The 14906-nt window shown below is 40.7% G+C and overlaps 1 protein-coding gene across 1 annotated transcript in view; it reads left to right on the forward strand.

Moving 5' to 3' along the window:
• CLCN1 (chloride voltage-gated channel 1) overlaps nucleotides 1–14906 on the forward strand; it is a 2440475-nt gene that overhangs the window by 1846222 nt on the left and 579347 nt on the right. The window contains exons 14-15 of the mRNA XM_044079868.1: nucleotides 1784–1894; nucleotides 2916–3129. Coding sequence (XP_043935803.1) covers nucleotides 1784–1894; nucleotides 2916–3129 — 325 coding nt within the window. The remainder of the gene's footprint in view (nucleotides 1–1783; nucleotides 1895–2915; nucleotides 3130–14906) is intronic.

Genomic DNA, 14906 nt, shown 5'->3' on the forward strand with positions numbered 1-14906 from the left:
ATGAACTACAGAATGAACTGACACCCCACCTAAGTACCATGTTCAATCATAGCCACACCTCAGGCTTTGTGCCCATTGAATGGTGCACAGTGACAGTTATCCCACTCAACAAAAGGGGAGCCACCACGGACACTGGGAACTACTGCCCCATTAGCCTGATGAGCCTGGTCTGCAAGGCTGTGGAACATATCATCATGGAACTTATAAACAATGACATTGGTAATCTCTAAACTCTGGACCCCACCCAGTTCGGGTTTGTAAAAAGCAGATCATGTCTCCTAAACCTGATAGCCTTCTTTGAAGTGGTCACCAAAGCCGTAGATGAGGAAAAGGTGGTTCACACAGCCTATCTAGATCTCGCCAAGGCTTTCGACACCATCACCCACTCTGGAATTATAGATAAACTCACTAAGCTAGGTATAAATCCCTATGTCACAAGATGGGTTGCCAACTGGCTCACTGACAGAACCCACACTGTGAAAGTAGCAGACTCCAAATCCAACTTCAGACCAGTAACAAGTGGAGTACCACAGGGTTCAGTCCTGGGTCCTCTCCTGTTTGATATCTACTTCTCTGAAGTACAGGCTAACACAGAAGGTCTTTGGCTAATGCAGTTCGCAAATGGCTGCAAACTAGGAGCCATCATCAAAACTCTTAATGATGTGGAAATCCTACAAAAGGGCCTCACTGAGACAGATGCCTGGTGTCAAAGCCATGGCCTCAAGCTCAATGACAAAAAGTGCATTGTCATCTCTTTTGGTAAAAACTCTGTACCCATGAACTACCACATAGGCAGTAGTCTACTTAACACTGAAAGTGTGATAAGAGACCTTGGGACACAGGTGGACAGTAGTCTCTCCTTTGATAATCACATCGCCACAGTAGTCAGGAAATCCTTCTACGTGGCACACCTCATCACAAAAGGTTTCTCATCCAGGAAAAAAGAGGTCATTATTCCCCTCTACTCATCAATCATTAGACCCATTATAGAGTACAACGCCCCTTTTGGTATGTACCTCACAAGACATCTACAATAACTGGAAAGGCCGCAGAAATACCTCACAAAGAGGATTACTGGCGTCAAATAGATGCCCTATGTAGACCATCTCAAAAAATTCCAGCTTTACTCCGTTGCATATCGCCTACTCAGAGGCAATCTCTGCCTAACATACAAAGCTATGTCAAACCCAGAGCTGTTGGACATGCTCCACTTAAAGAAATCCCAATCCCTCCAAGCTACATGCTCTAGGGACCTAAACCTTGTCACCACAATAAACAGAGCATGCTGGAGGGATAAATTCATGTCCCAGAAATTTCCCATACTCTGGAACAAACTACCTATCTATATCAAACAAAGCTCCACATTAGCACTCTTCAAGAAAAATCTTGATAATTGGATGGGAGATAGGATATTCACCACGAGGATCACTTCTGTGGCTCTGCTCAACAGGGGCACAGGAAAATAATTTTCTTGGGTGGCAAAAGCCAGGGTACCTTTTGGCTAGGCTTATATAGGCCCTAGGGCCACTAGCCTAGTACCTACCTATGAACCTATGAAGTAAACTTTGCAGACAAAATATTTCTTACATTCCAAAATTTCTTCCATGGTTCTATTCCCTAGTGAATTTTAACACATTTTAAACACCTATTCACTGCTTGTTGGCTGTCTATTACATCAAGAATAGGACTGCTCACATTTCTTAAGAGAGGGCATATGATATTATGAGAAAATATTTATCTTGCGTCCATATTCTTAATGTTATTAACATTTCCATATTTTCAGGAGCTGCCTTTGGGAGAATTGTCGGAGAGATAATGGCCACACTCTTTCCTAATGGGATTCTGTTTGATGGAATCATCTACCGGATCCTGCCTGGTGGCTATGCTGTCATAGGTGAGTTTGACTGTCTGTTGCATTCCTTGCAGTAGTTGCATTTTTTTAACTTTGGCATCTTAGAAGCAAGCTAAGTAACATCCATGGCTTATCTATACATATGCATTGCTACATTCGCTGAGTGAATGAAAGCCAAGAAGTCAGTGTCACAGTGTGTTTCTCCACAATGTATTGTAATGTATGAACCAGTCATTCAATGTTCTGTTTTTCCCAATTTCATGACTGTAGTGTAATCATGAAGCTGGTATATATAATTTTGGGGTTGTGGGGGCTTGCACAGATTAGAAGTCTTTTAGATTTGAAGGTGATTTTAAAGTTATTTTTGTAGTGTAGTAACATAGTTTTCAGTGATGCATATTTTAATGCAGAAACCATATCTCATTTCTTGGTTAAGGCTCATTTTCTGTATTATATTCCAGAGTATAAGGTGATTTTGCTATTCCTGATGTAGTACAGATATGGCTTTCAGTGGCACAGGTATTAAGTTAGTGGGTGGCTGCAGTGGTGTAGCGGTTAGCGTTGCCGCCTCACAGCAAGAGGTTCTCTGGTTCGATCCTCAGCTGGGGTGCCTTCTGTGTGGAGTCTGCATGTCCTCCCTGGGGTCATGTGGGTTTCCTCCCACATCCCAAAGACACGCTGTAGGTGGATTGGACACTGTAAATTGGCCCTAGGTGTGAGTGTGTGCATTTGTGTGCCTTCTGTGTAAGGTTGGGTGCCGGGCTGGCAACTCAACACAGCAAAACTCCACTGCCAATCATGAGCAGACAGGTGATCCACTGTGGTGACCCCTAACTGGGAAACAGCCATAATAATAAGAAGAAGAAAGAAGACACAGGTATTAAGTTAGTACAACCATGTCTGTTCTTGGATTAGTCCTATTTCTGTGTTTTTTTTTTCTACGTCTAAGGTGATTTTACAATTATTGACGTATTATGGTAACATAGCTTTAAGTGATATATATTTTATGTTAGCACTCCATGTCCAGTATTGGATGAAATATATTTTTTATGCTCTGATCCAGGTGCTGCAGCACTGACTGGTGCAGTGACCCATACTGTTTCAACAGCTGTCATCTGCTTTGAGCTCACAGGACAGATATCCCATATTCTTCCTATGATGGTCGCTGTTATCCTTGCCAACATGGTGGCCCAGAGCCTACAGCCAAGTCTCTATGACAGCATCATCCAGGTGAAGAAGCTACCTTACCTACCTGACCTTGGCTGGTCCCACATGAAGTAAGTGATTAAAGCAGGATACAAGCATGTTTGCTAGGACCTAAAAGGACTTCCATAGAGGTAGAAAAATAACTGTTGGACTATATGAAGGTATAATATTATCACTGCTGATAGCTTGTCTTTCTGTATTCCTGGTGCATAACTAACAAGGAAATATAATCTTTTTGTTCACAAAAATGAATACTGTGGAATATGCAAAGTTCCAAAAGCTGTAGTCACTTAACATCACAAGCGTAGAAATATAAGCCTCTAACCCTTGTTTAAGTATTTGAGTACTTTTCAAATGTAATCAAAGATGTGTTCTTGTCTATATCTAAATATATATATATATATATATATATATATATATATATATATATATATATGTAAGTGGCCACGTTGGTCCAGTGGTTACGTTACTACCTCACAGCGAGAGGTTCTCCAATTCACTTCTCAGCTGGGCTTCACTCTGTGCAGAGTCTGTGTGTCCCCCTGTGGTTGTGTGCATTTCCACTGGGTGCTTCAGTGTCTTTCCACATCCCAAAAGACATGCTGCAAGTGGATTGTACACTCCAAATTAACCCTAGGTGTGAGGAAGTTTGGGCACCGGGCTGGCAACTCGACACTATAAAGCTCCACTGCCATTCTGCAGACCGTTATTTCACTGTGGTGACCCCTAATAGGAAAAGCCAAAAAAAAAAAAAATATATATATAGATATATATATATATATATATATATATATATATATATATATAGATAGATATATAGATAGATATAGATAGCTATGCTGTAGATGAGAGTAACTTGCCCCCTTCATTTTCTTAGCTTAAAGTCTGGCATTAAGGTCTGGTATGTATTTGAGTGAAATAAATGGTAATATGTGTTCTTTTTTTCAAAACATTGGCAGGTAAACAGAAAATAGAGGCTAGCTGTGCTACCTATGATAGAAACCTGGCATTTTAATTTGCTTAGTTAAAAGTCTGACATTAGATCAGTTCCTCATAAAAATTGTGGTTTTCTAGAGAAAGCACTGAGGATTGCAATAACTAAATGGTGATAAACATTTGTGTTCAGGCTTCATGTCCTTTAGAAACCTTATGCCAATTAAAAAAAAAAAACATATCAACTTTCTAAGCATATAAGAGCAATATTGAAAGTCTGTCACTGATGTTGGGCCTTTGTACTTCATTATTTTGGGCTATGTTCCTAATTATTTCTCATGCTGTTTTATAGCAGGCAAATATGGAGTACACAACAGTGACTGTAACTGCTACCTGGGAGTTGGGGTGTTTACTCAGCCATCTGGCTTTGGAGCATTAATTTGCACTTGTGTGAAATATATAGGAATACTTGACAACTGTCATCTATTTATGTTAAACAAAGTAGAAATTACATTACTCTCAACTGAGTTCTATGAATGCCCCTGACTTTGTCTAACATTTTGGTTTGACACTTATAAAATTTGTGACTTTCTGTTAATTTGTTGAGGACTGCACTCAATAAATAATGGCAGACATTTCATTTTCCGACTTCATATTCTTCAGAAAATGCATGTTAATGGAAAAAACTTTTGTTCTAGCAATTTTTCTAACTATGCAACTGCAATATTTAAAATCTGTCTCTGATTATGGGTCTTTGACCTTCATTATTTGTTGGCTTTGTCTTGATTCTTTCTCTAAGGTGTTGAGAGGTATTGTGTCAGTCAGATGAGGTGCACATGGGGCAATTGTTATCAGAATCAGAATCACATTCATTGGCCAAGTATGCACGCATACAAAGAATTTGACTCCGGCTTTAGTGACTCTCCAAGTATGAAATACATAAATGACATACGTACAACTATTAAGAACAAGACAAACGACATACATGCAACTATTAATAACAAGACAAAAATATAAATATACATATGCATGCACATACAAGGTGCAAACTGCAACAGTGCAAGAAATACTGAAATAAACTCTGAAAGAAACAGTTATTAACAATTTGTAAGCAATACTGCAGAATCCTCGGAGGCTTGGGAGAAAGAATACCCCAACCTAATAAGCTGAGTTAACCGTTTTGATGGCCTGTGGAAAAAAACTGTTCTTATATCTGCTTGTTTTGATGTGTATTAATCTATAACGCCTGGCTGATGGTAACAATTCAAAAAGATGGTAGCCTGGATGTGAGGGGGTTGGTGATGATCTTCCATGCCCTTTTCATGACTCTGGAATAGTACAGGTCATGTAAGGAGGACAAACTAGCACCAATGATATTTTCGTCAGACCTGACTATTCAATGTAGCCTATTTTTGTCATGATTAGACAGAGATTGAAACCACAACTGCTAGGTGAGTATGAAGGGTTGTCTGTAGATAAAAATAACTTACCTTCTTGCAACCTGATTAATTTTAGTAGTCTGGCAATGCAAGACTAGTCTGCATTTATGTGAACTAATCTGGTATTCTTGGGGTACCATGTGCTTGTACAAAAGAAACCTGAAATAGATTACTGTGCCCATAATTATTATTGTTACCACATCAGACATCTGATACGATGATTGTCTAGTACAAGGATGCAAGGATGTATGCAGATGAGAACAGCTTACTCATCTGCAGTAATCAAGTTTTATACAGCTATTAGTCTGCCTTTGGAGGACTAGAGTGTATTTGTGTAAAGCAGGTTAGAATACTTTACTCTGGCCATTAGTGGATTATAATGACAGCAGTTTTATATGATCTAAAATTGGGAAGATGAATCCTAAACAGCATGTGCATTTATGCATACCCCAGTCATCGTGGGAGGGTGAGGAGCCTATGGCATAAAAAAACACCCATGGCCTGTGGTATGCTTAATCTGCCATTATCTACACATTACATTATCATCCTTAATACTTTCCTAGTCAACGAAATACTGCTAGTGAGCTGAAACATATTAAACTACCAAAAAAAAATAAAATAAATAATAATAAAAAAATAAGCAGAAATATCTGTCCACTGTGCTCCTCCTTGATTGATTCTGAAAAGCCCCCCTTAGTGATACAGTCTTCAACTTAGCATTATGGACAGTGGGATCACCTTTGTTTCTCCTGCCAACCTTGTTGACTTGGGTCTCTTGAGGCAGTCTAGCAATTGTCTTATGTACACTGACAACCCTCTACTAATAATAACTCACTCTATTACAGAGTGTAAGAGATGTATCTATACCAAGAATCTCAAATCCATGCTCTATCACACTCAAAACAGTAACACAGAACAGGTTGTCAACTCACCCACCACTACACATGCACATAGTACCACTACTCATACACATAGTAAGCATGTAACACAAAAGTCAACATATGCGGAGGTTCTCTCAAAAAACCTATTGAGATACGAGAGACTTCCAAAATGCAAGACTGCTACAACTAACACATTTCCCACAGCATCCATGATGCACAGCAACACCAGTGTCTCACCTGCCAAGCTCGTAAGGCATAACATTCAAAAAACAAATTTTCTAGTCATTGGAGACTCAATAGTGAGACACACAGATGTCCCACTCACCAGGCTGAGCAAGGAGAAAGTCACAGTCAGATCACACATGCACTCAGGTCGCTCAACAAGTACCATTATGACTCTGTCATAGTTCATGTTAGAGTGTACAGCCTGAGACATATCTCACTGGATAATATGAAGAGTAACATGACTGAGCTGTCTGAGTATGTGTCCCAGGCAGGTATGTCCCTAGCCTTGAGCAGCATACTACCGTCACCTAGAATGATGCCACAGTATCAACAAAAAATGATTGATTTCAATCATTGGCTTAGTTTTTGGGGCCATTCAAAGGGGATCCAGTTCCTGTCAGCCTGGGAAGACATGGTTGACAAATCTCACTGCTTTGCACCTGGCACCTCTAGTACTGGCTGCTGGCAAAGAATCTTGCTTCCTCCATAGTACCTTTTTTAGGTAAGGTCTCAAAAACAAACTTACCGATGTGAAATTTGCCAGTAAAGTTGGTTCAAGGCCTCAGAGAGTACCCCAGCCTTGCAAGGCTACAATGCCTTCCACACCTTCAGACAGCAAAATGAACATACAAGAAACAAAGGAGGGGGTGTTTCTATCTATGTAAGAGATAAATTCACCTCCCGTCTAGTTAGACTGGAGAACTCCATGGAGTTACTCCAAGTTCAGATTATGGTGGGTAAGACCCCCATTCAAGTCATAGCCAGTTATAGATCCCCCTCCATGTGTGATGATGCACTTGAAGCCTACTTGATCAAACTGGAGACAATACAAATATTATCGAGCATTCTGATTATGGGGAATTTCAATTATCCCACCATAAACTGGGAAATCTACACTAGCCCTAACTCGTTAGCACAAAAGTTCCTCGACTTTGTTAACTCAAACTCCCTGGAACAAAATGTTCATACCCAAACAAGAGGAACAAACATACTAGATCTGGTCCTCACTAACATGTCAAATGAATGTACTACAGCAATTGTGGAACCCTCATTAGTTAAATCTGACCACAAATCATTCACCTTCTAGCTGACACTAACACCAGAACTCACAATGGGTTAAATCAGACTAAAATACTTCACCAAGGCAAACTATACCCTCCTAGGTGAAGGTATAAATGCATTCTGAGCCCCACCCCCAGCTGGAAGTGATTACTACACCAACGCTTACACTACAACCCAGTACAATCTCTTAGCTGTGCCAGAAAGAATCAAAGACAGAACCCCAAGTAAAAACAAGCCACCACGGTGGACATCCAACATCAACAAACTTTACAATAATTGGAAAAAGTTGCTGTCAAAAAAAACAAAGGTGAGACCCCAACAATGAAAAAGCACTCTCCTCAGCCTCAACAGGCAAATAAGATAACTTGTCAAATCCTCTAAGAGCTACTTTGAGAAAAACTTAGCAAGCATGCCAAGGATAACCATAAGGTCATTTGCTGCTATGTACATAGCCTAAAAGGTAGGGCCCAAGCATGTACAGAACTACTGACCAATGGTATCACATACACTGGCCCCACAGAGATAGCAAACATGCTAGAGGATAGGTTTGGTGAAAATGCCACTCCCTTATCCCCTCCAAACATATCACAAACCTCCCCCCCACCACCCATACATGACGAACAGGTCTTTAAAGCCTTGTGCAAGGCAAACAGTCTGTATGGGACCAGAAGGCATCCCAGGCTGTCTCCTAAACAGGCTGAAACATGAACTACCGTCACTATTAAGTACCCTTTTCAATCATAGTCTAACCACAGGCTTTGTTCCTGTGGAATGAAGAACAGCAACAGTTTTTCCACTTCACAAAGGGTGCCTAGCAACAGACCTGGGGAATTACAGACCCATAAGCCTGACCAGCCTCATCTGTTAGGCCATGGAATGTATATCATTATGGACCTTATAAATAAAGACCTAGGCAACCTCCAAACCCTGGATCCTACCCAACTTGGCGGCAGATCCTACCTGTAAAAGCTGGTGATTTTTTTCAAAAATGTGACCAGGGCCATTGACAAGGGCAAATCTGTGCACACAACATACTTCAACTTGCCAAAGGCTTTTGATGCAATCCCACACTCAGGCATACCAACAAACTTAGCAAACTGAATGTAAACCCCTTCGTTGTAAGATGAGTTGCCAACTGGTTCACAAACTAGACACACACTATCAAAGTGAGTGACCCCACATCAACCAGCAGACGTGTTACCAGTGGGGTGCCACAGGGGTCAGTGCTGGGCCCCATACTGCTTGGTATATACTTCTCAGAAGTTAAAGTCAAAATTAAGGGGTTGCTGCTGACCAAGTCTGCAGATTACTGCAAACTGGGTGCAATTACTGAATCCCCAAATGATGTCAGTATACTCCTGGTGGGTCTTATGAAAACCAACAACTGGTGTCTTAGCCATGGTTTCAGACTGAATGCACATAAATGCATCATCATTCCCTATGGCACAAACAATGCCCCTTCACACTATCAAATCAACAACAATACCCTAAGTACCCACGAAGTGGTAAGGGACCTGGGATCACAAGTTGGCTGTGAACTTAACTTTGACCATCACGTGTGTACTGTAGTAAGGATGGCTTTCTACATAGCTCATTTGATTAGTAAAGGCATCACCTTGAGAGCAAAAGAGGTTATAACCTCTCTATACTTGGTACTAATCAGGCCCATAATTGAATATAACACCCCGTTTGGCATGTACTGTACAAAGCATCTGCAGCAATTGGAGAGACCTTAGAGGTTTCTAATGAAGAAGATCCAGGGACTCCAGCATGTGCCATACTCAGACCGACTAAATTCCCTGTCACTATACTCTGGATTATATAAACTTCTTAGGGGAAACTTATGCCTGGCTTACAGAGCTATCTCAGACCCAAACCTAATGAACTTGCTGCATATCCATAAATCAAACAGGACTAGGGCTACCCATTCCAGGGAGCTAAATATGGCATGTGACTTAAATAGGGAATCCTGGAGGTGCAGATTTATCTCTCAGTGAGTGACACATCTTTGGAATAGGGTACCCATTCTTGTAAAATAGAGCACCTCTATGACACTGTTCAAGAGGAACCTGGGCAAGTGGATGGGGCACCGTAAATTCTTACAGGGGATAGTGCCCACAACCCTCCTGGACATGGGCAGCCATTTCTAAATGCTATCTTTGGAGTTAACTAACATTTTATGCCATTATATTGAGATGAAATGGCAAGGCTTGAAATGACCTCTGGGTCAATATCCTAGTAATTTCCTATGATCCTGTTCTGAAAAAAACTTTCCCTAAAAGTGCCACTACATAAGTCACACAAACACACATTCTAGACATTTCCAGTCCTGCACAACACTAAAACTGTCCCGTTACCTAGCCTAACTCTATCTCTAAATAGCAAAACTAGAAACTCACCATATGTTCCCACATATACACAGCACCGAAACTTTCCAGTCACAGGGTTATAGATGCTCTGAGGTGTATTTAAATCTTTTTTCCAACCTTTTGACCCTTTGATGGCCTGAACAAAAACTATGAATAAGAAAAGAAATGCAGTCCTTTTTCATTCAAGAAAGAAATAAGTTGTGTCTAACAAAAGAGCAGTTCACAATAAACTGGGAAGACAAATGCTTTTGTAACTGGACTTTCATAACTAGCAAAGTTTTGAAACAGTGTCTGAAGTGGAAGGGATGGATATTCATGGAATAACCTGTTGGACAGATTTTGGAGCAAATGACTGCTGACAATGTCATAACTTGGAAGAGGCAGTCTGAGCTGTTTGCTTTATTTAGATGTAGGATACATTTGAAATCGAAAGTTGCTATTGTTTAAACAGTTTCAGTGCAGAGAGAGGGACTTAAACAGTTGCTGAGTATGGACTAATAAAGGCACTGTCCTTGGTATTCACTAACAATATCTCTTTTTTTCTGATGAATGTGTAAATTTATGTATGTTAATAAGGACATATGGTTTGAGGTGTATGTGGAAGGATTAATGTTGTTAAATTCTTTAGCTTCCTATACATACTGAGTCCAGATAATAAAGTGTACACATAACCTGGTGTTCAGACAATTCCATTTTTTTCTGTTTGTTTATTTGTCTTTGGTGTCTTTGAGAAAAGGTATAATAAGTAGGGAAAATATTGTATTGTATTGTATTGGAGCTTTATCAAATTAAAATGAACAAATAATTGTTTGAAATGTAAAAGTAAAAAAAAAGCTGCATTCTACTTGCTTTTTCAGTAAGATGTAATATGTGAGACAGAATGGCTAAAATTGTATATAACTGCATTTCCATAAAATAAATTCCAGTTTAAGAATGAATCTAAAATCTGTGTCTTCACTATGTAAACTTGCAGTACAAGTCTAATGCTTTTTGGGGTCTATATTAGAACATCGAAGTGTCAGGTCTTCTAATGTTCTAATATCGACACCTAGTAACCGAAAGTTGAAAATAGCAAATTTTTAGATAACCAAATTCTTTCCTAGGGAAAGAATTTGGTTGTCTGTTATTGTCGCTTTGCTATTTTCAGCTCTGCGGTGGAAAGTTATGGTCAGGTTCAGGTAAGTGTGCGATTGTGTGGACGTGAGGGTTAGGGTGGGATAGGTGAGTTAGGGTTAGGGCGCGGGTCAGGTAAGTGTGCAAATGTTTGGACGTGAGGGTTAGGGTGAGATAGGTGAGTTAGGGTTAGGGCACAGGTGAGGTGTGTGTGCGATAGTGACGGACCTTAAGGTTAGGGTTTGGGTTAAAGTAAGTGGGTAGATAGTGGTGTATGTACAGTTTAGTATAGGTTTAGATGTAAGATTTTAGGTGTATGTGTGTGGATTGCTGTGTGTTTGGTGTGTTTGTGTTGTGTGTATGTGTTCTGGAACAGGGAATGTTTCACTAAGAAAAAATTCGATGTTCTAAATTTTTAGTCTTACTGGTTTTCGGTTACTAGGTGTCGATATTAGAACATTTGAAGACCTGAAACTTCGATGTTCTAATATAGACCCACTTTTTGGAGGTTATCACATTATGTCACATTACAATGCTTTATTTGGGTCTATATTACTTCAGCAAAAGATGTATTCAGCTAATACAGCTTCATCGCTCACTAGCCACCAAAATTAACTTCAGCAAACCACGGAATTTTTTCCCATGGCTTGGAAACACTAGCCCACCAAATGTACAGAACCCAAAAAGCACTAAATCAAATCCACCCAAGTGGGGGCTTCAACCCCCATCTCACCCAACATGGGAGGCTCTGCTCCCCACACCCCCCGTAACGATATATACCAACTCTGAGATCGCACTACAGTGGGGAAAAGGGCAAAGTTGAGAGGATGGCCAATTGTTTCTGAACCGTGGGAAAAATTCCACAATTCGCTGAAGTTAATTTTGGCACCTAGCTTTGGATCCAGAATCTACTAGTGAGGAGAAGAGGCTACAAATGGTGTAGGAATTATGGTGAGACAGAGGCTTCAAATGAAACTGAGGGATGTCATCAGAATTAATGACTTGACTCATGACAATCAGACTCCATCCTAAGGGCAGGACAGCATTCATAATCTCAGGCTATGCCCCACAACAGGGCTGTGATAGGGAGGAAAAGATTGCATTCAGACAGTAGTTGCAGGACCTGCTAGATAAAACAGGGCAGAAAGGATTGGTGTTAATAATGGGTGACTTGAAAGCACATAAAGGAACAGACAGAACAGGATAAAAGGACTGCCTGGGTCCACATGTGTGGGGCAACAGGAATAAAGAAGGAGAGGCCATTCTAGACTTCTGTCTGGCAAATGGCTTGATAGTAGCCAACATATGGTTCAGAAAGTGAGACAGTCACAAGATCCCATACAAGAGTGGCCAATGTGCAACTTAGGTAGACTTCCTCTTAGTAAGGAAAGGACACTGGGGTAGAAGCAGCGAGTGCAAAGTCATTCCTAGTGAAATGGTTGGCCTGCAACATAAACCACTAGTTGCCATAATCAGCTGCAAGCAGTGATCAGAGAGGATTCTAGGGTCAACAGAGACCAGGCTGAAGAAACAGAGGCTGACTGGAGAGATAGCATAATAACTCAAGAAGAAGATGAAACAGATGGAGTTGAAGAAAAATGGCAGTGCCTCAAAACAGCATGTGTGAGGACTACAGAGCAGATATGTGGCAGAGTCAGGTATGGAAATAAGGTACATAAGGAAAACTGGTGGTGGAGAAAGTCCAGAAAGTCATCAAAAGAAAAAAGGAGTGCAAGAAAATGTGGATGATAGAAAAGATGGACCTCACTAGGAAAGAATACTGATTGTCTAAACAAGAGGCTAAGACAGGCATTGCAATAGTAAAGAACAACACATCAGACGAATTCTACCAACTTCTGGAAAGTAAATCAATAGAAGGCACAAAGTAACTATGTGACATTGCAAGGCAAATACAGAAAGATAAAGAAGGTAGTCAGACACCCTTCATAAGGGATACCAGCAGCAATCTGCTCACCAGTCCACAGGACATCAAAGGCAGATGGAAGGAGTATTTCCAGCAGCTCCTGACAGAAGAAAACCCCACAGAAGCTGTACTGCCCCAGCCCAGACACAGCCTACAATGAGAGAAGAAGAGGAGCCCACCCTAGAAGAAGTAAGAACAGCACTAAGGAAGATGAAGTCAGGGAAAGCAGCAGGCGCAGATGAGGTCACAGCAGGTATGATAAAGTTGCTGGGTGAGATAGAGTAGAAATGGCTCCTTAGGATACTCATAGAAGTGTAGAGAGAAAGGCATATCCCTGATGACTGGATAATAAGCATACTAGTGCCATTGTTCAAGAACAAAGGGAACATTCACAACTGTGGGCAGGTCAGAGGTATCAAACTGTTGTCACATTGCATGAAAGATTTGGAGAGGGTGACTGACAAATGAATATGCAGGGTAGTAAAGTAAGATGGGAGATTTAGAATAGTGTGTGTGTATGTTGTACCTTTAAGAAGCATTTCAAGGACAGCACGTACATATAAATAGCAAGCACGTGCTAGCTTCAGTGCCATTTTGAGAGTGCAGCAAGAGAGTGAGTATGTATGAGTGTGATAGCTAGTTAGTTTATAAGTTTACCTAAGTTAAAGTTATTAAGCCTCAATCCTGAGGTGCTTGTACATAATGAAGCTGCTTGAACAGAACCCACAGAAGTTTGTCTGTTTTATCCTGACTAGATGAGCGACAGGAGATGAACAGTTTGGATTAAGATCAGGATACAGCACAACTGACCTGATGTTTGCAGTGAGACAGATAGTTGAGACGAGGGTAGACATGAGAATAGACTCCAACTAAGCATTCCTGGACTTGGAGAAAGTGTAAAACAAAGTCCCAAGAAAGTTGATTTGGGCAGTCCTGTGGTGGTTTGAAGTCCCAGAAACATAGGTAGAATTAGTGCAGGCTATGTACAAGGACCCAATGACTCAAGTACAAACAGTGTTCAGTCTCACAGAGGGGTTCCCAGTGGGAGTGGGTGTGTACCAGGGTACAGCTCTGAGCATGCTACTTTTCATACTGGTGGTGGACTATATTAGCAAACAGGTTGGGTGGGAAAGATCAAAAACTTGCCATATGCAGATGATGTGCCATTACAGGCAGTCTCTGAGCAAGAACTTCAACAATGTGGGTTCCTATTAGAACCATGAACGCTTGAAATTTTGAATGGCACATGGTCGGCAGCATATGATCGAAATTTCAAACGTTCAAAGGTTAAACATAATGGCGCCATTCGGTGCAGAATGGGAGAATTTCCCTTTTCTGCACTGCAGTTCGATCTCGGAGTTGGTATATTTAAGTAGGGGGTGTGGAGGGTGTAGCCCCTCAGCCTGCACCGTTAAGGTAATTTTTTTTTGTTTTGTTTTTTTTGTTTTATTATATATTCGAACTTTTAAACTTCGATCATATGTTGTCAAGCATATGGGATTCAAAGTTTAGAAAGTTCGAATATATAATGTAGACCCAACAAAGTATAGCAGAATGGAATGCACAACTGAAGGCATACGGGATGAAACTGAGACAGTTGTAATGACAGCAAATGGTGGAGTTCAGAAGAATCTGAGAACTTTGATAGAAGGGAAAGTAGTAGAACAGGGTAACAGCTTCAAGTATGTGGGAGGGGTGGTTAAGGAGAAGGGATGTCTGAATGAGGAGGTCAAAGCTAGAATCAGAGGGATACAGCCAACTGGTATAGAGTGTTAGGTGTACCATATGGAAAAAGAATGCCAAAGAAACTGAAAAGCAAGGTGTACAAAATAATACAGTAGTGTGACCAGTACTACTGTATGGTCCAGAAACCTGGGCAGTAAAAGCAGAGCAGCTGAGAAC

This window comes from Protopterus annectens, chromosome 8.part0 (assembly GCF_019279795.1).
Source record: "Protopterus annectens isolate FY-2018-M chromosome 8.part0, PAN1.0, whole genome shotgun sequence".
NCBI lineage: Eukaryota > Metazoa > Chordata > Ceratodontiformes > Protopteridae > Protopterus > Protopterus annectens.